This window comes from Callionymus lyra, chromosome 7 (assembly GCF_982586985.1).
Source record: "Callionymus lyra chromosome 7, fCalLyr1.hap1.1, whole genome shotgun sequence".
NCBI classification, from domain to species: domain Eukaryota; kingdom Metazoa; phylum Chordata; class Actinopteri; order Syngnathiformes; family Callionymidae; genus Callionymus; species Callionymus lyra.
Genome location: NC_141824.1, coordinates 21332084 through 21355928, shown reverse-complemented (window position 1 = coordinate 21355928; position 23845 = coordinate 21332084). Strand labels below are relative to the sequence as shown.

Here is a 23845-nt window from a genome sequence, read left to right as displayed (position 1 = left end):
CTTGAGTGAGGGTTGGATAGAGATTGACAGCTGGAACACAAGGGTAAACTTAGGCTATTAGAAAGTGAAGCATATGTCGAATTGCAAATAGCCGCAGTTCATTTAGTGTCCACTTGAGGCTGGCTGCAGAAACACCGTAGGTCATGTACAGACCTCACAGCAATTAAAAAAAAAATTATTTACTGCATGGTTTAAAAATTCACTGTCTGCAGACACTAATATTGGTGAATTTTCCCCAACATTATATATTACATATATATTGCTGTTACTTTCCTGAGACAGGGTTTTCTTGACCAACATGCAAGCGTGAATCTGATGCTGTTGCCGCTAACAAATGGCCACAGTGTCACCTTAAATGGAAAATGGCGTCAAGTATCAATATTTTCCTGGGTATTGACTTGAAAACGTTAGTATGGTGACAACCCTAATCCAAGAGCGACTGAAAGTAAGCACATACCCTACTTAAGCCTAAGTACCCTACTAACCCTAACCCTAACCCTAACCCTAACCCTGACCCATACCCTTACCCTTACCCTTACCCTAATCCTAATCCTAACCCTAACCCTAACCCTAACTCTAACCCTAACCCTAACCCTAACCCTTACCCTAACCCTAACCCTAACCCTAACCCTGACCCTTACACGAAACCTAACCCTAACCCTAACCCTTTGTTTGGGCTGCTGTCTCTGCAAGAATGGTTGAATGGATGATATCCAGGGTTTAGCAATACAAAAAAGTTCCTCTTTTCAGAACCTGAGAGCAAGAGAACGACTTTGATGTTGTATTAATGAGCCCTCCATTCTGGCCAAGTTAAAAATAATGAGTGTTACAAATGTGCTTTTGGCTCGTACAGTCATCTCAGCGCTGATGTTTTGAGTGACTATCTCGCCGCCACTTGGCTAACAGAGAGAGTTCAGTGCTGAACATCAAAGGAAGATAGTCGACTGGTTTGGACCTCCTAATTCACTCCCAGTCTGGCGGAGGCCCAGCTTGGAGTGGCACTGGTGGTTTTGTTTGGGGCGGAGAAGGGGGAGGCGTCGCTGGGATCTTGCCCGGCCCGGGAAACACTACGTGATTGTGTTCCGCTGCTTTGAAAAGACTTCTGTTTGTGTCAATATAAACCTCCAAATTCACAGGAACGAGATCCGAAAAAATGCGAGGTCCATGTTCCTCTACGGGGAAGCCGAAGACAGAAGCGCCCGCCGGGTTTTCACATTTGCCGTGCGGTCTTTGTGACCATCCAGCATGCATTGACTCACAGCATGGCCGAGATAGAAGCTCAGTGATCCAGAAAATTATACTGAAACCTAATTAAAGTAACAATTACCTTTTCTTTTTGTTCGAATGTGCGGCATTGATTTCATTAACCTTGTTGTCTTGGTAATGGTAATGATGAGGATAATAGCCTGTAGCATATATGCTACATCCCTGAGACTGAAGACAAGGGTAAAAAAAGAAGCCAACTGTGTCAGACCTGGGAAAATAAAGCTGGAATATCTACTATAACGATAAAGATAATGATGTACAATCAGGCAGAATACAATTTCAAAGGCCAGTACACATTTTAATGGCTGACCAAAGAAATTGAATGACGACTGCCAGGGTGAGTCAGTGGTGACCTTAAGCTGAATCTAATCAGACATTGTTGATTGATTGACAAAGTACAAATAGGTGGATTGGTATGAAAGAACTACAGAGAAGTATTTCTATGGGATTCATTAAATCTGCACAGCAAATAAATATATATTTATTTACCTGAGCATCACATCTGTAAGTGGATTAAACAAATCTAGCTTGGCTAGAATTTCTCAACCTATATCATGAATGTAAACATTCAATTACTGTTTATTCTTAAAATAAAACAAGAGCTAATTTGTTCTACTGAGATTTCATGAAAACTCTAGTTGCTGTTAGTTTTATGGAAAAAATGCATAGTACTAGCTGTCATACCTTGTTTAGCCAGAGGAACATATTTCATACATATACTGTATATATATATAAATATTTTGGCCCAAAATAACTCTTTATAACAAAAATAAGTCTTGAGATATATAGATGTGGCGATATAGCTCTCGCTCTATCTAGTTATGTGAAATCCCAGTCATGACTGAGGACAAGAGGATACAGTCGACTCCAGCAGCTTCTAAAGCTGATGTTTGGACATATTTTGGTTTGAAAACAAATGAAAGCTCGACTTCGTCAAGAGTCATGTGGTCTGTAAATTATGCAACACCAGAGTCAAGTACTTGACAATACTACAATATATCCTTGTTACTACAGTATCACAATATATTGTATCATTTCCCCCTGAATCATGATACTCATATCATGTCACCAGATTCTTGACAATACACACCAGTAATGTCTTTTGCACTTTATTGGATGATCTTAAAATATAATTTTGTACAATATTCACGGCATCTTTTGAAATTCAAGGCAGACAACCATAATCATTTTTATAATAATATAATTTTATTGGATTTCATATGAAGAACCAGGTGGAACAGGTTGTTATTTTAGGCTGCTGAAGTAGAGGGTGCCTCAATAATACAAGTTTGAAGAAAACTGTAAACAACTCTTGCAAAATTATATTAATCACTGTGCAACATTATTGTTGGTGATGTTTAATACTTTATTGGCAAAAAAAAATAACCTACATTTCCCAATAAAATCCCTACAGTTGTTGTTGTTTCCAAATATATGAAATCTAGAAGTAAGAAGTAATCGAACAGTGACAGTTCTAAATAATGACTTGTGTATTTTTTATCAAATTATGGCAACACCTGTGATCATGGCGTCACTTCATCATTGGACTCGCTCCGCAGCAGTGTTTTGCAAGAACACACTGAATCGGCGTATTCAGCAAACCGACAAAGACAGATTATTATTCATTTCATCTGCCGCGTGTTTCGCAAATGACTTCAACTCGGTGTTCTCCTTTTTTATTTCTTCTACATAAAACATGGAGTAGAATCTAATGATGCACTGAGCCATGAGCCGGTGACCCATTTTTTGAGTCGCACACAAAATAAAACAATGCTCAGATGGAGGGTTTGTTTACAATGTGTGGGAGTCTGTCTTATTAAAACTTCAATCATATGGAAACATAAAGCTTATTATGAATTGATTGATTCATTGCTGTGTGTTTAGGGTGTCCTGAGCCTCCTGCCCTGAGAAGCTGGGATAGTTGATTTGGTTGAACTTGTTACATTGAAAAACAGTAGATACGATGAAGGTCACGAAAGAAATCCCCTAATCCAGCCTCGCCTAAGAGAGGTCTTACATTTCCATGTTGAATCATTAAAGGATCAAACAACAAGTCCTTCGAAGCAGTTGTTCTTGACATAGTAGTTGTAGGTCATGGTAGTGAAGCTATCAAAGAGGTCGCCAGTTTATCAGTCGATCACATGAAGATTGAAACTCAGGAATGATTTAAGGTCAACAAACGTGAAACTTCAACTTCCATTATGACCATATTTTGAATTTATTACTTTATAAAGTTCTTGTATTCGTCTGAAATCTCGGCGAACGTGAGGTTACGAGAGAGGAGTCCATTATGACGTAATAATGGCTTCACTTCTCCTCCATTCAGCTGTAATCACGTCCCGCATTGTTTATACAACGAGTCCCTTGAGGGGGAGACTTCCAGGATAATTGACACATGGGGATGGCAAACCTTGATGTTTGACCAATTACAGCAGAGTGGGTGTGGTTATGGTAAATAAGATTACATCTACAGAAAAACAAAGTGTTTTCAGTGGGCGTGGCTTAAGCATATTTCCTAATGTAAACATTTTAATGAAAAGAGAGTTTTGTATAAACAGACACATACTGATGATACAATCAGCCCAACATCTAGTTAAGACACACTTGAATCAATACATTAGTTGACCTTAAAGGGGGATTTAAAACTACAGCGCAAGTTTGTTTCTCACAGCTTTATGCTAACTCAAAATTCACTACTTTGGCAATTTTGGCATGTGTTGTGTTATTCCACACCAAAGAGGACGTCTCCTTCACAGTCATAGTGGACAACTAGCCAATTATTTCGGTGTAAATTCTTGCCGATGTGCCTGAAACCCGTTATATTGTCCCCCAGACGCTCATCATCAGACTGCCTTGTTTCCGCTGATTGTCGCAATGAATCCTGCATCTTGCCATGGCCAAAGTCTCACAACTCTGCTGAGCCTCATTGTAAGTTGGCCACAACAAAATTGATCTAGGATCAGCGCCCGGTTTGTTTGCGTTGAGATCTTAGGCTTTTGAGACTTTGAACTCAGAGAGAGACTTTAGAGTTGCCAATAAAACAGAAGCAATGTTTTCATTTTTTGGACAGTGGAAGAAATAATGGCGGTCAACACCAACCCTCTGTCTAGGTCCGCGTTTAGTAGGTTAGCCACTTTGAGCAGTTTCTTCTAGATATGGTCAATCCATCAACTTATAGGAGAGTGAAGTGGGACCTTCACCCAGTGGCCACTGGGTCACCTTGACCCGGAGGCCTGAAAACAATTGTGTTTGTGGTCTCCCTTGTGTTGTCTCTGGGTCAAGGTGAACGACCTTCACCACTATGTATGCCTGGAAGCCAGAGAGGTCGTTCACCTTGACCCAGAGACAACACAAGGGATACCACAAACACATTTGTACAATACAGGTTTTAATAATGGTATAGTTCCTCAGAAATGAATATTGAAGTCCAATATTCCTCACAATATCCAAGTATTAAAGACAGAGAGCCTCCTCAAGGACCTCCATGCCTGAAGGCTCAGCTGTTGATTTGATCTTATATTACAACTGTCCCGCTAAGACCTGTAAACAGCCGTCACCACTGTCAAGTTAAGGAAAGCGCTGTCACATTCACGACAATATCTGCCAGACTGCCGTGACAGAAGAGAAACATTAACCTGTAGCGAGGAACTGGATCACTGCGAGGGTAAGATATAAGATAATAGCGCCGGTTGTCATGGCACCATTCATTATCAGCAGCCGCGGAAAATTTCCCTCCTCAGGGTAGAAGAGGCGCCGAGACGGCATGTGGCAGGTTCAGGGCTCATTTGAAGGGATGCTCCCCGTGGGAGGCTCTAAAATACTAATAGCAATTATCTTGGATCGATAAACAATCCGATTAAAAGAAGACCATAATTCCTTTGGTGCACTAACAAGACAAGTCGAAGAAATAAATGCCTGGCACTTCTAAGTAAGGAAAGAAATGTAAAAACAGATTGTTGTTCATCTTTGAAGCTCACTTTTGTTTTCTTGCTTATTCTAACTGAAATATTACAGTCGACGTCTACGGAACTCCCACTTGTGCAGGCTCTTTGATCCTCCTCTCTCAACTTTCCTAATCGTACTTGTCTGACAAAACAAAAAACAAAACCACGGGACCTTTATTCTTTTCCTCAAATGATGATCTCGTCCTTTCTCCCGGCTCAGGACCTTCATCCCTTCTGTTAAAACAAAACACATTTCAGCCAGTAATAACCAATAATACACATTGTTATTCTTTCTGTGTGGCTTTGTAACTTGCTTCACAGACCGGTACCGGGTTGGGGACCACTGTTCTAAATCACTTAACGTCAAAACAAGAACATCCAGAGAATAAAGTTAAAAATGTTTTTTTGACACAGTCAAGATTGGTTTATGCATCTACATCAGGCCTTAGGGCCATTTGGGGCCATTCGAAAAATGATATATATATCACTGTCTCCTCCTTCATTAATCGTTATATTTGTGGCTCAACCATAAAAAGTTTTGATGGATAGAAAACCCCAATTGTTCGTGACTGGATTATTTTCGTGACTAAAAAAAGTTCCATGTTCTGTCTGCCTTTAAAGTTTTCCCATTTTGATTATTCTTGTTAAAATTATTATAGGTTTGGCTCTGTGAAAGTAGTTTAAATCAACATCCATTTCTTTGTGTGTATTCTTAGTCATACTTTGAAAATATACACATTTGGACAAACTGATAAAAGTAACCTACTAAAAAACCTCCAGTATAGAAATGGCTGCTTGGTTCCAGATGTTTCGGTGGCTTACGTCGGCCCTGGGAAAGATAATAAGCAGATATAATGGAGGAAACAGATGGTGTTTATTTCCCAACTCATGTGTAATTGTGTTAGTTCAAAAACCTTTTTTTTATTTTTTCATTAAAAACAAAGTGGTCGATGATGATTGTTATTTTCAGATGGAAATGAACAGCCGAAAATCGCCCAGTGATCACAATCTGAAACACAACAGCAACACAAACTCATTAAATAAAAGAGAATTTACGATCCTGTCTGACCTGGAAATGAGGAGGAGACAAATGTCTACTTTTTTCACTCTAAAATGCATGGGACGAATAAATATCTGGGAGAAGTTGAAATGGTTTTAAAAAGTACATAGAACAAGTTTAACTATTTATGCGTTTCAGATTTAAACAGGGGACTAAAAGTTCAAGCTCACACACTTTTGTCTTTACATTTTGTGAAGTAGGATGATGTCCTAGGAGAAGCTTCTGGTCAGTCCTTAAAGAGCATCTAGTGTGCTGTGATTAGTCAAGCATTAAGGTTTGTCACCGCGTGTCATCAATCCCGGAAGTCTCCACATCCCAGGTATTTATTGTATAAACAAAGCGGCGCGTGGTTACATCCGGCTGGAGGAGTGAATACATTATTACGTCATAATGGACTCTGCTCTCGTAACCTCTCGTTCGCCGAGATTCAGGTGTCAGACTAGAAAACTGGATTGCCAGAATTCAAACTATTCAAACAAGTAAGTACTAAATCATATATATATATGAAATAGAATCATGTATATGAGGTAGCATGGCGTGTTTATTTAGAGAACAGATTGTCTTTTTATTGAGGAACAAACAAGACAAAAAGGAGCATTAAAAAAATGCATTTCAATTTCAATAAAAACTAAAATTGTGAGTGAGAGTGTATGATCACATTAGCTTTTAGGTTGCATTCGTCTATTTCCTGTTCTATTTTTTCCCCCATGTTTTGGATGGCTACATGTAACAACCTTCAACTGAAACATATAAATAAATGAAGCTTCTTTGACTAAGCTGCTGTATTTAGCTCAATAAAATACACTAAAATGAAACCGACCTGTTGATCGTCTAATAAAGGCTGTTGTTATTTCGTGACACATCATTGCTGTTCGAAATGTCTAAAGCAAAGCTTGCATAATCTGAACTCTTGGGAAAATGCATTTCTATTGACAGATTTGTGGAAAGGTTATCAAATATTTTAGTGCAGCTGCTGCTGTTTGGTCACCATAATCAGGATTGGCACTTTCAAGCAGGCTTTTAGTGACCGGCGAGTCCAGACAAAGCACTCTCAGTTTGGGGGTTTGAGGCAACGCTACACTAAAGAAAAAGGTCATTCACATTTGAGGTCTAAAAGGGGAGCGCTTAAAGAACATTTTCTACTCTGAAACCAATTACAATTTCGACAGAGAAATCATAAAAGTTGCTTTTGTCAGTGATGAAATGTTTGAGGTCATCGCGATCACAACTACAGATAAATCCTTTTGAAAAGGCAGATATTTGAAACTGTGATGTTGTATTGATTGCATTCCAGTTTCGTGCTCAAAGAGAGCGTAGTTTCTTATCTCTCGTAGGAGAGGTCAGCGAGTGACATTTGCTATTGTTGTTTTTTCAGATTGAAATACTTTTGTCGAGGCAATTCCAAATCAAAACCTCAGATATGAAAGATGTTGATCGGTATTATGAGTGAAAAAAGTGGGTGGTCAGGAATAACAATAGGAGTTGGAATAGTCAACAATCTACAATCTGTATTATGGTCTCAAACGCAACAATACTACATAGTAGTATTTCGATCATTCAACTCTAAGGGAATTTAATTATTAATTTGTCTTCGGCTCTATAAACCCAATAGGAACCATAAGAAACTGTATACAAATCTGATCCCGATGATGACTGAGGACATGAGGATACAGTCGACTTTAGCAACTTTTAAAGCTGATTTTTGGACAAATCTTGGTTTCAAAATAGTCAAGAGTCAGGTGGTCTGTGGATTCTGCAACACCAGAGTTAAGTGACCTCTAAACAACGTGACACTGTTTCATGAAGCTTCGTCAGCCCATCACTAGTGTCAGTACATCATAAAGTACTGAAATAAAATAACTCAAAAAAAAAAGGAAAAACAGAACCAAGCACTAAGGCAGCAGTAAAGAGAACATTTGTAGGTAGTTTTGCACCTACTAACTGCAACTTTCCAAAAATTAAAATGGGTATTGTAAATAGTATTGCAAAGATATGGTTTTCTTTGGTCTGAAAAAAGGTTATTTTTATTTATTCCATTTTCCTTTAAGATTCATTCATTTTGTCCCTAATTGGTGTTGCAGAGGCAAGAAAACACACTAGTAAATTCTACAGAGACCAACAACCCTTCGTGTACACACAATTCAATTTAGAATACACAATAAAACCTCTGTATGTTTTTGGATGGCGGGAGGAAACCATTGAGATTCAAACTCCACACAGGAAGGACATGGTTTGCCTCTTGAGGGAGCAAACCAGCAACCTTTCTTTTTTCTTGTTGGAGGCACTAACCACTATGGTAGCGTGCGATCCAAACATACGATATTGCTCCTCCTTGCACACGACCTATGTAAGTATTGGCCGGGGTTTAATCCTCATCCTGCTGCCCCGTATCCGACTCAGATGTAACGACTGTGTCTGCGTGGCTAGAGGTCCATATGGTTCTGGACTCGTGGCATGCGAGGACAGACATCTCTCCGGAGCAGCACAGTGGATTAAGACTTTGGATGCTTTTTCAGAGTCATCTCCTAAACCAAAGAGCCCTCGTCCCTGCAGCTCTGGCACACAGGGAGGTTCTGTGTTCAAGGAGCGAACGCAACATGAATGTCATGCGATATCTGCTGATGCCTCCCATATCTGCTGTTTTATTGCTCTTTACTTCTGTTAATATAGGAGGGGCCAACATATTGACCTAACCTTTTTCATGACCTGCTAAGCTCAGAAATCGTTATTAAAGTTCAAGTCTATATTGTTTTGGCATTTTACAAATAAGGGGAAGTAGAGCTAAGGTTTGCTTTTATTAAAAAATAGTGGCTGCAGGCTGATTTAGGGAACAGGTAATGTTGAACCTCTTGAATGATTAAAGGCGTGTCCTACAAAGTATGTTCAAGCTGCAATATTTTTCTTTTCTAATTCAACCGCAACGCAACATTTCCGAAAGGAATTCTCAGACACCTGTTACAGGAAATTGGCTCTTATGACCAGGATTCTTAGGCTATCTGGACATATAAAGAGCCTTTTTTTTCCCCCCAGCCGAGGCCTGTAATATCACAATGGTGGAGCGATTATCATGATAGCCCAAAGATATCTCACACCAGGGTGAGCCGACACCTGGCAGTGACACGAGAAGATCATTAAAAATACTCTGCCTAAAGCGAAAAGGATTTGGATAACAGTTTCTTGGCAGAAGATAATGATCCTCGTCCTTTACCCTGACACTTATCAGACAATAATTAAAATTGTCTTCGGCTGTATCTGTAAATAAATCCATGAGGAACCATAAGAAACTGTTTACAAATCTGGTCTCGATGATGACTGAGGACATGAGGATACAGTCGACTTTAGCAACTTTTAAAGCTGACGTTTGGACATATTTTGGCTTCAAAACCAATGAAAGCAGTTATGAATTGGTCAAGAGTCATGTGTCCAGTAAATTCTGCAACACCAGAGTCAAGTACTCGACAATACTATATATATCCTTGTTTCTATTGTTGTAGTTTGTCTCCACTTGTACGCAACCACAGGGTCGGAGGCCTTACAGAAACAAAAGAAAAAACAGTTCAAATAATCTCTGGTATATTGATTATTACAGTCTGAAAGCTGATTTATTTTGAAGAAAGACCAGGTTCTCTCCAAAGTAACATCAGCCTGTTGAGACGTCACTTCAAGTTTACTTAAGAAAAAAGACTTTAAATTATTAAAACATGAATTCTATATACTGTAGGACCATCTTTTCCATCTAATTCTTTTACTTGTTGTACTAGTTTTGTTTTATATAAGCCCCAACCACTCAAAACACATTTTTATGGAGATAAAACCTTGTTTACCATAACCACGCCCACTCTGCTGTGATTGGTTAAACATCACCGCGCTTCATCCATCCTGGAAGTCTCCAACTCCAAGGGACTCGTTGTATACACAAAGCAGAGCATGATTACAGCAAGCCGGAAGGAGGAGTGAAGCCATTATTACATCTTTAATGACTCCGCTCTCGTAACCTCTCGTTCGCCAATATTTAAGACGGGGGAGAAACTTTATAAAGTAATAACTTTTAAACATGGTCATGATGAGGGACTTAATGCATCTTGGAGAGGTAGACTTCCACATTTGAAACATGTGAGTCAGTCAGGAGAAATGTTTTTTTTTCGCATTAGCTGTTGGGAAATATTAAGAAAAACAAACAAAAGTATTAGAAAAACATGAAGAAACATGAAGTAAAGTATTAAAGGCACATGTGTTCTACATATGATAAATAACAACTAAACTAAAGAAAGGAGATCAAGTTTGGGAGAAATATTCTTCTTTAAATTGTTTGTAAGTAACCCAAGAAAAAAAAGAAATCAAGTCTAGTCACATTATAATTCTGATTAAATCAGCATATGCTTTAGAGAAAAACAGTAATTGGATATTTTCCCGCCAACGTCTGCCTGAAGATAATCGCTGTCGAGCTGGATCATAATGAACTCAATGTCAAAGAAGTGTGAGCTTCATAAAAGATGTTCTGTCAGTTTGTGAAAATTCAGGCCGTGTAAATAGGGTACGGTCAGTTAGGGTCGAGCCTTCTTTTGAATGAGATTAAATTCTGTCACTCGCAGCCGTCCCTTCGCTGCTCGGTCTGACAGAGAACTGGGACACATTATGCAACAGTCAGACTCAAGTCGTTGTAATATTCAAACACGCAGAGGCCGAATTAATTTGAGTTTTTTGAAGTTTATCTATTATAATTTCTGCTTGAGTTTTCTGCGATGCGATCTGATGTGTGTTTTCTCTTGGCAGGCGGCATCTTTGAGACACTGGAGAATGAGCCCATCAGCGTTGAAGAGCTGGCCTTTAAATTCGCTGTGTCCAACATCAACCGGAACCGGACCCTGATGCCAAACACCACGCTGACCTACGATGTTCAGAGAATAAATCTGTTCGACAGCTTCGAGGCGTCGAGAAGAGGTGAGCGAAGTTTTAAAAAAAGGAAAAAGGCAGGACTCTCGTTAAAAAAGTGTCATTCCAACTCCAGCGTGCGACCAGTTGGCGTTGGGTGTCGGAGCCGTGTTCGGGCCGTCGCACAGCTCGTCGGTCAGCGCCGTCCAGTCCATATGTAACGCCCTGGAGGTCCCTCACGTCCAGACACGCTGGAAACATCCGTCGGTGGACAACAAAGACAGCTTCTACATCAACCTCTACCCCGAATACGCGTCCATCAGCAGGGCTGTGCTGGACATAGTGCAGTTCTTCAAGTGGAAGCAGGTGACCGTGGTTTATGAGGACGCAACTGGTGAGTGAAACACGCCTGTTCGTTCAGAACCTTTCACTTATTTCCTTTCTTTTTTGGTTTTTGGGACGCTATGACAGCACACTGTGAATATCTGTGAATACGGTACAGATCACGATACAGGGGCAACAATATGATATATTGCGATAGTGTAGGAACAACTATATATTTGTAATATTATTGAGTATTTGACTCTGGTGTTGCAGAATTTACAAACCACATGAAGAAGTAACTGATTTCATCAGAAACCAAAATATGTCAAAACATCAGCTGCTGGAGTCGACTGTATCCTCTCGTCCTTAGTCATTGCCGGGATGTAGTTGGATTTCATTGTTCGTACGTAATGATGGCTGCCATCTGGCGGACAGAAGTTTAATTGCAACACAAAAATGAACAACAAAAATAAATTCAATAAAATACAAATAAATTAATTGATACTTGACTATCGATTCAGTATTGTAAAAAAGGTTTAAACAATACGGATAATGGCTAAAAGAGATTTCAGCTGGATCTCTTTGCTTCAGCTGCTGCCTCTGCGACCCAATAATCAGTTGAAAACAGATGAAGGGATTGTTACTTTAACTAAAGTAGTTGTTGTTTTTCACGATTATAATGAGCCTTTGTGCCACCGTTCTTTAAAGCGAGACGAAGAAAGTTCAAACTGTATCGCAGCTTTCCCACCCGTGCAACGCGATCCTGTTATTTTGGGGGGAGAGTTAATCTTGTTAGTCTTCAGTTAAATTGGGTCAGAAAAGCTTCTTATGTGCTTTCAGAGGGTTCGGAAATTAGCTTATTGAGCAAACACACTCAAGTCAAAGAAGGTGGGAAGAGCGGAAACATTGAAAAGAGGATCAACACTTCACGAAGATGAAAAGAGTCAATCGGCTTTCAAAAAATGAATCTATTTGAGGTGAAGAGGCTTCATAGATTTTCTCTCACAGACCTCAAATCAGCTTTTAAAAATATAAGTGACACTTGAAGAAAATGTGCATTAAATAAACATTTGTTTTCTTCTTTTAATAATGGTTCTTTATCCCAGCTACCTAGGGTGAGAGATACACACCGATCACATATGGAAACACGATTCTCAGTTTTATTTTGGACCAGGTGAAAGCCAAGCAATTAGAGGGAGATCATACGACAGAGGAAGGTCCCAGGTCGTAGAACTAGAAACATGCAGATCTTGAACAGGACCACCAGGGGCGATCTAGAGCAAGATTCATTTTGTTTTGAAATAGCATCTGTAGGTTCAAGTAAAGGAAACAAATTTATTGGACATGTCAAAACTATAATTGACCATAGAAAATAAATTGGGTTAGTTACAGTATTTAAAGTTTAATTCTATTTAAATGCTCTTAAAATATTTTGGCTAAACACGTAAAAACATGGTACCCAATTTATATCGCTATTTATATTTGCTCCTTTTACATTTTTGCGGTTAGTAGCTATGAGAAGCTTTCAATGGAGGGAAGTTGTAGATTATATATAGCTGGGTCACTGAAGCATTCCTGCAATTATTCTGATGTTAAAGTGATAGTTCACAAATAACTTCACTTATTTTCTACTCACCCTCATGTCGACTAAGGGTTCGGAGTAATCTGTTCCTTTTTAGATTATAGACAAGTAGCGACTGGATCTTCGTCCGAAAGACGCTAAAATAAAACATCCAAATACCTCCGTACTCCTCGACTGTAACGACTTGGTGAACTATAAAAAAATGTTTTATTTCTAAATGTGATAAAGTATGTTTTTGTCATGTATTTGTCAGATTTGGTGAACTAACTGAATCTTTGTTTGACTCTCAGGCCTCATTCGATTGCAGGAGCTCATCAAAGCTCCGTCCCGGTACAACATCAAAATCAAGATCCGCCAACTGCCCACAGGAAGTAAAGACGCTCGTCCTCTGTTGAAGGAGATGAAGAAAGGGAAGGAGTTCTTCGTCATCTTCGACTGTTCCTACCAAACGTCAGCTGATGTCCTGAAGCAGGTATTCCTTTTCGTATATATATATTAAAAAAAATCGTATTGTTGTGAATAAGATGTTAGACAGAAAATGTTTGTAAAATGCTTCTTTGTTTAAAAAATAAAAATATATACTGTATATATATTTCGAAAAACTGGACATGTATTGATAGAACACTATACATTGTACCATAACTAGATTATGTGGTTTGCAACATTTTAAAATTGACAATATTAATACCTTGTTCCTAACCATAACCCTCCTTAATATTATAACATTATTTTTTCATTAGTGATCTGTGGAAACAGTGTCTTAATTTTAAAAAGCCAACTAGTTAAATAATTGGCTTTAAAGTTAGTTTTGACCTGAAATTTAACCAGAAAGCAAAATAAGCAAGTTCAAGCCTATTTAAGGTATTTCATTTTTAATTTTAATTCTTGATATTTATTTTAACCACAATCCTGAAGGATCTCTGTTAAGGAAGATACCGGCTTTTTCTCTTGAAACCTTTTCAAATATTTATCTTTCGCTATTGGGCTTTTCCAAACATCCCTGGGCTTAATAATCACTGCGAGCAAGATTAGAGGCAAATCTACCCATCCTCCCTCTCGTCCTCCTTCTCCTCCAGCTATCCTCTGTTTACTACAAATCCATGTAGCGCTCCACAAACACATTTGTAAACCAGCGCGGAAGATGATTTAGTGACAATATGTGGGGAAAATGTGTCATTTATTTGTCAATTCTAGTTGGATAAAATCGACCAGACAAGCGTCTTAACTCCTCTCTTATGTCACTAGATCCTGTCCATGGGGATGATGACCGAGTACTACCACTTCTTCTTCACCACTCTGGTGAGTATCACCATCGTCTTGTGTACGCTGTGAACGCGTGGCACCGTTACACGCTAATCCTTTGTTTTAATTAAGCGTCCCAATGTCCTTCTGTTTGCAAGTTAAGATGTGTGACCATAAGATTACGTTGATCAACTCAAACATCTGTGCTCGGCTTCATAATGAGATGGCTGTTTGTGTCCAGTGCCCTTGAGTGTTATCTAAACAGCGGCTCATGAAAGTGCAGAAGGGAAAATTCCCTCTGCTTGTGATGTGAGGATAATGTTACGACCGCCTACCTGATGTTCATCAAAGGTGGACAAGGACGGACGCTGGCCAAGAACGATCCAGAAAGCATGTGGCGAGACAGTCCTTCAGGCGGCTTAAGGCGTTCTGACATTCAGGTCCAGCGTACCAAAGCAAAAAAGAAGCCAGCGTAGTCTGGGTGCCCAAGTGGAGTGGACAGTGGTCAGCACTTGTATTATATGTAGCTACACTATATATCACCAGCTGCCCAGATTTGACATTGATCCAATCCACACTTTAAAAAATGCCTTAAACGTTGGGAGATTTGCACCGTTTTGAAGCTCTGAGCTCCATAACTGGATAACAACCGCCAAGGCCTAGGTTATGCAAGAGGATTTGAACAACGCATAGCTAGCTAGAAGGGGTTAGCCTGTTTCTTTCAGCCTTCATTCACTTGAGTCTGAAGTACCCTATAGACATATTTATGATGCAGTGCAACAGTAAAAGCAAGAAGGAGAATTTGCTCCAGCGACCATGAGGGAAATGAGACGAAATATGTTTATTTGCCACCGGTGCCAAGTAGATGTCTTGCTATTCCTAGGAGCCACTGGCTTCTCTTGCACCTGAGAAAGCGTTGATGGAATCTGCCTTGATCTTAACTTCCCAAGTATGTGGCCATGATGGTCACCAGCCCATGAAACTACTGCAAGTTGACTTTCACTAGACAAACTAGCTCTTCAGTCTCTAGACCTCTCTGCATAGAAGCCCTGGTGGATTATATCTGTCGATGCTTTGGATGTCAGTTACAAAGCCATCCCCAGAAAGTCCTTTTCCAAGAAGACCCCTTGTTATTGTTCAGTTTACAAGAAGTAGGCTGACAGGGACTGAACCGAAGATCCAAGGCTAGCTGTAGGAGGGCATTAGTGAAACAACCATATGGCTGACCATTGATGATGGGTGGTAGTACTTTCGACTGTGATGACATGTTGACAGACCTCAGAGCCCGAGCTGGGGTGTAAGTCTGGATCAGATCACTGATGTAAGGAGGAGTCTGACCATGAATAGATCTGAAAGTAAGAACCAGGATTTTAAAGTTGATCCTGAAAGAAACTGGCAGCCAGTGAAGAGTTTTAACGATCGGAGAAATGTGAGTTCTTCTACTAGAGCAGGTCAGAATTCTCATTGCAGAGTTTTGTTTCAACTGCAGGCGAGACAGATCCTTCTTGTTTAGACATGAAAACAAACTGTTGCAATAGTCCAGACGAGAAGACACCATCGCATGGGCGCTTTGTGACCCTGGTCTGGAAAAGTGCTCTACAAATATAATTTACTTAATTACTTACTTACCTTTACAGTTTGTTGGCACCTTTTACTGTTGCCCATAAACTGTAAAAGTTGCTAACAAACTTTTAGCAAAGTTTTTAAGGTAAGGTTCAGGACATTCTCTGGATTGTTTGTTGAAGGTGAATTTAATTAAGCCCCCAAATTAAATGGTTGGAATAGAAACTCCTACAGAACTGGTTAAAAACAAAGTTTCATGTGTCACAATGGACAAGCTTCACCAAGAGCTAGCTTCAAGTTAGCGTCAAGCAGATGTTCAGAATACCATGAATGTTTGGAACAGATGAAGGAATGGCATTCATTCATAGCGGATATTGAAGTGGGAGCTTAAAGACTAACGTCGGCACTGGAATAAAAAATCACCACATCCTGCTTCCATGTTATCTTATCATCTGAACTCGACAATGTGTTTTCAACATCAATATTTTGTTGTGTTCAAACTACTAAGCCGTGTTGCTCTCAGGGAATGGAGTGGCATATGTGCTCATGAGCTAGCGGCCTCCTACTTTGATCCCATCAAATGTTCGTGTGGCCTTGTCGGGTAATTCCACTGAGGAAACCGTGTCTTGGCAGGACCTGTTTGCCCTGGACCTGGAGCCGTACCGCTACAGTGGAGTCAACATGACAGGCTTCAGGCTGCTGAACATCGACAATCCGCAGGTGGCCTCGGTGGTGGAGCGCTGGGCCATGGAGCGACTGCAGTCTCCGGCCAAAACAGAGCCTGGCATGATGGAGGGCATGATAACTGTGAGATGACACTTGTTTTGCTTTAGTTCAACTGTCAAGGGCATCACAGGGAACCTCCAGTCTGCAGTCAGTTAACCCGTTATTCTCCGACACAATTTCAGGCCCAAATGTATGATTAATGTAGCCATTAGTTTAGGGCAACTAATGTGATAACCCAACTTTTCTGACTCACTAACATCTTTCAAATGTTCAAGTCTTCCTCTCCAAGATGCAAGTATCTCATCATGACCATGTTTCGGAGTTATTGCTTTGGAAAGTTAAAAAACATAAAAAATGACCCACTTAAAAAGTAGGTGAAATCTCAGCGAACGAGAGGTTACAAGAGTGGATTCCATGATAACCTAATAATGGCTTCACTCCTCCTCCAGCCAGCTGTAATCACGCCCCACTTTGTTTGTACAATAAATCCCTTAGAGGTGGAGGCTTCTCAGATTGATGACACGCGGTGACAAATTTGATGCTTGACCAATCACAGAAGAGTGGGCGTGGTTTTGGTAAACAAGATGTTTTCAGTGGGCGGGGCTTAAGTACATTTTATAATGTAAATATTTAAAGGATAATAGAGTTTTGTACAAACGGACACATACTGATAATAAAATAGAGTCCAACATCTATTTAAGACAAACTTAAATCAACACATTAGTTGCAAACCAACCCATTAATTTCCTTAATAAAACTGTGGAAAATGTACCTTTTTCAACCCACTAATTAAAATAATTTCTTCAATTTTGTAATTAAATATACAGCAAGTATAGCTTTTAAGTATTAGCCATGCTAACACCTTGCATGTTGTCACTTTACCTGTCTTTTCACGTCAACTTTTTAAAAGTGGTGTGACATATTTCACCGCTGAAATGAGGAGAGCATTGGTTTGACGAGTGTTTTGTTGCAGCGCGTGAATCTTCACCGCTGACATCTGTTCCCTGACCAACGACAAGCCTGTCCTGTCATTCCAGAGCGAGGCAGCTCTCATGTACGATGCCGTCTACATGGTGGCCGCCGCCTCCCAGCGAACCTCCCAGATCACCGTCAGCTCCCTGCAGTGTCACCGGCACAAACCCTGGCGCTTCGGATCACGCTTCATGAACCTGCTCAAAGACGTGAGTGTGTCTCTCGTCTGTCTGTCACAGAGACAATATAATCAGATTAGTGTGTGCAGACTTCCAGGATTATTAATGGACAAACAGAATTAAAAATGAGACTGTTATGTTCTTTCTTTTTGTACATTTACAAATGGTGTCAAATTAATTTGTGAGGTCACAAACTGGTCATTTGAAGTGGCCTGAAGGAGCTTGAAAATCAAATGATGTTGATATTATTTACAACATATTTGGAGACAAAAAAACCCCCAAAAATAAATTGATGGAGAAGGAATTTAATTGGATTGATATATTGATGTATTGATGGATTCATTAATTTATTTATTGATAGATTAATGGATCTATTTATTGATGGATTAATGGATAGATTTATTGATGTGTTAATTAATGAATGGTATTATTAATTGATGGATTAATGGATAGATTTATCGATGTGTTAATTAATGAATGGTATTATTAATTGATGGATTAATGGATAGATTTATCGATTGATAGACGCATTAATAGATTAATGTATTGAGGGATCAATGTATTGACGTATTAATGGATTAAATAATTGATGGATTAATGGATTGATTTATTGATGGATTGAAGTATTGATTAATTAATGGATTGATGCATTAATTTATTGATGGATTAATAGATAGATTTATTGATTGATAGACGCATTGATAGATTGAGAGATTGAGTGATCGATTTATTGATGTTTTGATTAATTGATGGATTAATGGATTGATGTATTGATTTATTGATAGATGGATTAATGGATAGATTTATGGATTGATGGATTAATGGATTGATGAATTGATGTATTGAGTGATTTAATGATTGATGAATCAATGTATTTATTTGTTAATTCATTGATGTTTTGATATATTTATATATTCATGGATTTATTAATTGATTCGTTAATGTAGAAATGGATTAAAGTATTTGTGGATTGATGGACCGGTGGACAGGACGATGTATGAATGGATTGCTGAGTGGATAAATGGATTGACTGATGGATGCACAGCATCTCAGGGAACATCAACACACTTTGATAAGTCATTGCTCTGTGTCCAGGACAAAATCAGCATCTCCCGGTGGACTCAAGGTCAAAGCCCATTTAGTTTGGCTTGATTTCTCAAAATGTACTTTGACGGACATTTTCAAACCCCTGGGCTACTTGAAAACTGGGAAACAAACAACTGTTTCCTTAATGGAAGTTGACATTCATTGCAATAATCAATGTATTTTTCAGTTCCTGTTAATCCAGTTAATCTTATCTACTCATTAGCTTAAATTGTTATATGTCAAATGAACACAAATTAAGTGTTTTTTTTATAAAAGGAGTTACATTTCTTCTTCATTTGCATCAAAATGAAGGAGTGACCGTGGGTAGTGAAGTCCGGTCAGAGGGGACGGAAAAAGTCAAAGTGCGAGTTCTGGAAATATATTATATATATATTTTTAAGAAAGTTGTGAGAAATTAAATCATTGGCAGAGTTATGTGCTGTTTCAGGGCTTTTCCAGTCTGAACAAAAAATCTGTCAGGTCAGACCAATTTATACACATTACCCAGCATCCACTGGGGCTGGTTAGATGATCTTAATTGCAACTAAATACAAACTCTGGACCAACAGTGGAGAATTGAACGCCTGGAGAAAACCCCAACATAATGATGTAGATAATAACGTTGAGTTAAACATGATAAACTGCAGCTGTCTTACCATGTGTTGAATTCCTCAGGAGTTTCATTTCTAATTACAGCCATGAAGCGTGATTAAGATTGATACAGTTCTACACAACGCTACACAACACACGTCTTCATTGGTGCCAGAAACAATCCAAGAGTGTAAAGCCGGAGTGTTTTCTAGGAACAGTTGAAGACATATTCTAAATTACTTTCCTATAGGTGTATCCATTGATGAGTTGAATGTATGTCCTTTGTGTAATCAACTGTTAAACATTGATAATGTCATCTCTCATTCAGATCTTAAACATCCTGTGTTGTGTTTTACGACAGCTCCCTTCCTCACAGCAGGGGTTATGAAGTTTCAGGGCTCAGGGGCTCTGGCCAACTGTGTCTTAACTTTTATGGCCCTTGGTGACATGGCTTAAAGGTGACTGTGAAGATAACATACTGTATGTATTGGGGGAGGAAGGATAAAGCCACGGTAACAAATGTTGTGATTGTTTAGACAAGGATGTTCCCGACTTTTGAAGTATCAAGACACGGAATTTAGGGCCCTCGAACCTGGTTGGAGATAACAGGTGTGAAGGAGGTCAGGAGATTCTTTGTTTAGATTAGTGATCAGATCAAACAACATCTGTTGTTCATTATGGAGTCAGATTTGGGGAACTTAACTTATGATGGGAGTGTCTTGAGTGTTTTGAGGGCTTTAAAAGACGAGACGATCTAAAGATTAAGGGCCACTCTCTGGGAGGACCTGGGTGAGCCAGGATGACTGACAGAGACTGGACCAAGCGCTGGAACTGTGGTATTTCTGAACAATTTGAATCATTTGCATTTCTTTGTTTAACTGTTGTATTTGAGGTCTTGTATGGCCTACTTTGGTAATCATACTTTGTTATTAATAAATTGACTGTTTTAATTCTAAAATGTCACTCTTCCTTGGATCAAACGAATGCGCAGAACTCATTAGACAGGAAAGAGATTTGAGTTCCTTTAAATTGGTGGACCCTCGACGTGATCCAGGGAGGAAAGACGACTCCGGTTGAGGTGACGGGGCCTGGATTCCTGGACTCAAAAATTACAAGCTGCGCAGCATAAAACGGTAAGAAGACACCACTTTATTGATTAGAAGTCTTCTTTTGAGTCCAGATCCAGGTTTCGTGGCTGAGATCAAGATAAATTTAAATTTAAATAAGTATAGAGCAAAGTGTGTTTGATTGTTCGGAAATACCAGAGGTTGATTGTTAAATTTTGTTGTTGTTGTTAAATATGTGTAAGGAATAAGGTCAGATGTGCTGCTTTTGATTTGAAATTTTATAAAGTAAGAAAATAAGGGTCATTTTTGATTTAATGAATCAAGTTTTATGAACCTAAAGGGTGTCAACATAAATTACTTGTTCATTGAATGAGAAATGATCATAAGCTGTTAAAATTGATAAAGTTAAAAAATAAGGGTCGTTTTTGATTTAATGAAGCAAGTTGTACGAACCTCAGGGGGTCGACACAAACAACTTGTTCGTTGAATGAGAAATGATCATAAGCTGTTAAAATTATAAAGTTAAAAAATAAGGGTCATTGTTGATGCAATGAGGCAAGTTGTATGAACCCAACTTGTTCATTGAATTAAACATGATCATAAAATGTTAAGATTAAATCAATAAGGGTTGTGACTACTTTCACGATCATAGAAAAGCAGACACATCTGGAAGAAAAATAAATAAAAAATAGATAAATAATAAAATAAAAATAAAAATAGAAATGAAACAAATATTTTAATAAAGGCTTAGGCTTAAGACGCCTAATATTGATTGGGAATCAATGCCTTTAAGGTTTGGAACCTGCGTTCTCCTCGGGCTGGGCCCGGAGTATTGAGTTGTATCAATAACTTGAAGAACCGAAAAAGGTTGGAGGCCTTGGGGTCTGATCCGCCCCTTAAGAACCCAAGGAGTTAGACTCCAAGTTCAAACTAGGTTGAGTCTTTATAAAAAAAAAAAAAAAAAAAAAAAAGGTTAGGAACCTGCGTTCTCCTCTGGATGAGGCCGGAGTATTGAGTTGTATCAATAACGAGAAGAACCGAAAGGGTTGGAGGCCCTGGTAATTTACAACCAAAAGAACCCAGAGTGGGACTCTGTGTTTGAACTAGGTTTAATTAAAGACGTCATTTTTGTTAGTTTTGTTTTGCTTTGTATTGTGATAATAGCTTGATTTTGTGTTGTTAAGAAGTTAATTTTCTATGAAGTTGAAATTAATCTGTGGTTCGAAGTGGAATTTTGGGTGCAGCCTGCTGAGCTGAGGAAAAAACCTACAATCTTGTCCTTTTTTAGGTGAATCCCTGGACTAAAACGCAGAAAGGGCGTTGATAAAACAAATTCTCTTGAACTAAAACGTATAACATCTTTAATGTTACGTTTTTCTTTTCTTTCCATATTCTCTTGAAAAAACGTAGCTTCTGTGAATGTTACGTTCTCCTTTTATATTTCCTTTGATATCAAACTTACAGCGTCTTTGAACGTTGCATTTTTTCTTCTTTTACTTTCCTAATTTACAGCCGCTGTGCTGAGAAACGTCTGTGGACGTTTTCATTTCTTGTAACAAAATGAGTGTGGAAATTGACCGGGAGAAAGAATGGTTTGACTGGGGAATGGTTCCACGGTGTGGTGAATCTGTTGGGATGCAACTTGAAAAAATATTTGAGCAAATGAGAAGTTCTGTCCCAACAGCCAAGGATGCAAAGGAAGTTGAAAAAGAGGGTAAAAAGAATGTGAAAGAATGGCAGAGTACGGGATTATTTCTAGCAAATAATCACAGATATGTTGTGTTGAAAGGATGTGCAGAGAAATGTTGGAAGGAGAGTGTCTCTGAGAGGAGAAATGAGGGGGAAATTCCCCACAACCCCCGAAATACAGAAACACAGGAGAAACCTGGAACATGCAGGATCACGGCAAACATCCACGTCACTCGACCATCTGATCGACGGGAGGAAAGCAGACAACTTTCTAAAGCCAGTGACTTGACATGGAACTATTGACGACCCAAGAGACTTCTGACTTGGTAATATGAACACAAAAATACACTTATTATGAATGGTTTGGAAAACTAGGCCTTAAAATATTGTTATTGAAAATAAAAATTCCTATTAAAAATACCAAATTGATAAGAACTGAATACAATAAATTACTCGAAAGAAAATAATTAAGATTATAGCGCTAAAAATCCTATACCAATAAAAAGTAATAATAGGTAAAAAGATAAAGGCTTTTAAATAAATAAAAATAAAACATATAAAAGGAAATACTTAATATTTCCTTTGTTCCTCAACATCAGTGAAAAGACAAGAAACTAACTGTTAAAGAAAATGAATTTGAACATATTAAAGTAAAACCAGTTCCATTATTGAACAGGCTCATTGTTGGACAGAGTTCTGTCATGGAGTAACACATGTCTTAACAGGGGGGATGGTAAGGTCAAAAGGACACTGTGTAGCAACAGGCATCCCTCCATACTGTGAATTTTACTTTTTGTAAATCTTAGTTTAAAAGCTTAAAAACACAACCCACATTGTATCATGAGGTTAAATCTAGTTGGTTTTATGGTTGTTCTGTGAATTTATGTTGCTTGACTCTATTTGGTTGGACTATGGAAGTATTTGTCTTGGCTGATAAGAGTAATGGTTACTTGTTTAAATTGTGAGCTAAAGTTAGTCCTTGTTGTAAAGTTTCGACTCTGACTGAGATTGTTCTTTGTGGCTTGTTTGTTTACTCTGAGACTGTGTCAGCTGTTTTAACATCTAGGATTGTTTAAATTAGGTATATTTTTTAGGTTTTCAAGATCATTTTATAATGCAAAGCAAGTTCTGCTCCACTGGGTGTTTTCTTGTCCATGACATGAAATTAGACTGAACCTCTAGAGGGAGGAGCTCTATCTGTGGGATTGTTCACTACTTGTGGTTAGACTCTGAGATCTGTTCCTGCCCTACTAACACACTCCTTACACTCTGTGACTTTTAACACAATTTTGAGACATAGTGTCCATCTAATTACACTTTTTCAAAAAAGCTTTCTTTTATGGAGATGAAATTTTCTGTCAAACAATCAAAGTACTATGGGTCACAGTGAAACATCAGAAAATGACCATTACTTTGACAAACAATTTTCTGGGGTCGGACAGTCATCACAACAAATGTTTGGTTTAAGAAAAAGGCAAAGTGGCTTCTCTCCCCTCTACTGTTATCACTCTCGCCCTATGAAGCAGCCTGATTCAGGAGAGTATGGAAGGCTGGTTCGCTTATGACGGGTAAGATCCTGACTCAAACCATGGGACAACCTAAGACAGGCACAGTCACGATTACTTGACCTAAGTCCCGTGAGAAGATTTCTCACTGATGGGACCATGCAGGTGATGCTGGTG

General features: G+C 38.8%; 1 protein-coding gene across 2 annotated transcripts in view; it reads left to right on the top strand.

Moving 5' to 3' along the window:
• The window catches only part of LOC148075604 (glutamate receptor ionotropic, kainate 1), a 40884-nt gene that overhangs the window by 3067 nt on the left and 13972 nt on the right, over window positions 1-23845 (top strand). For both annotated transcript variants that reach the window (XM_087795124.1, XM_087795123.1), the window contains exons 2-7: window positions 11044-11211; window positions 11279-11536; window positions 13339-13520; window positions 14294-14347; window positions 16487-16660; window positions 17617-17760. In XM_087795124.1, coding sequence (XP_087651250.1) covers window positions 11044-11211; window positions 11279-11536; window positions 13339-13520; window positions 14294-14347; window positions 16487-16660; window positions 17617-17760 — 980 coding nt within the window. The remainder of the gene's footprint in view (window positions 1-11043; window positions 11212-11278; window positions 11537-13338; window positions 13521-14293; window positions 14348-16486; window positions 16661-17616; window positions 17761-23845) is intronic.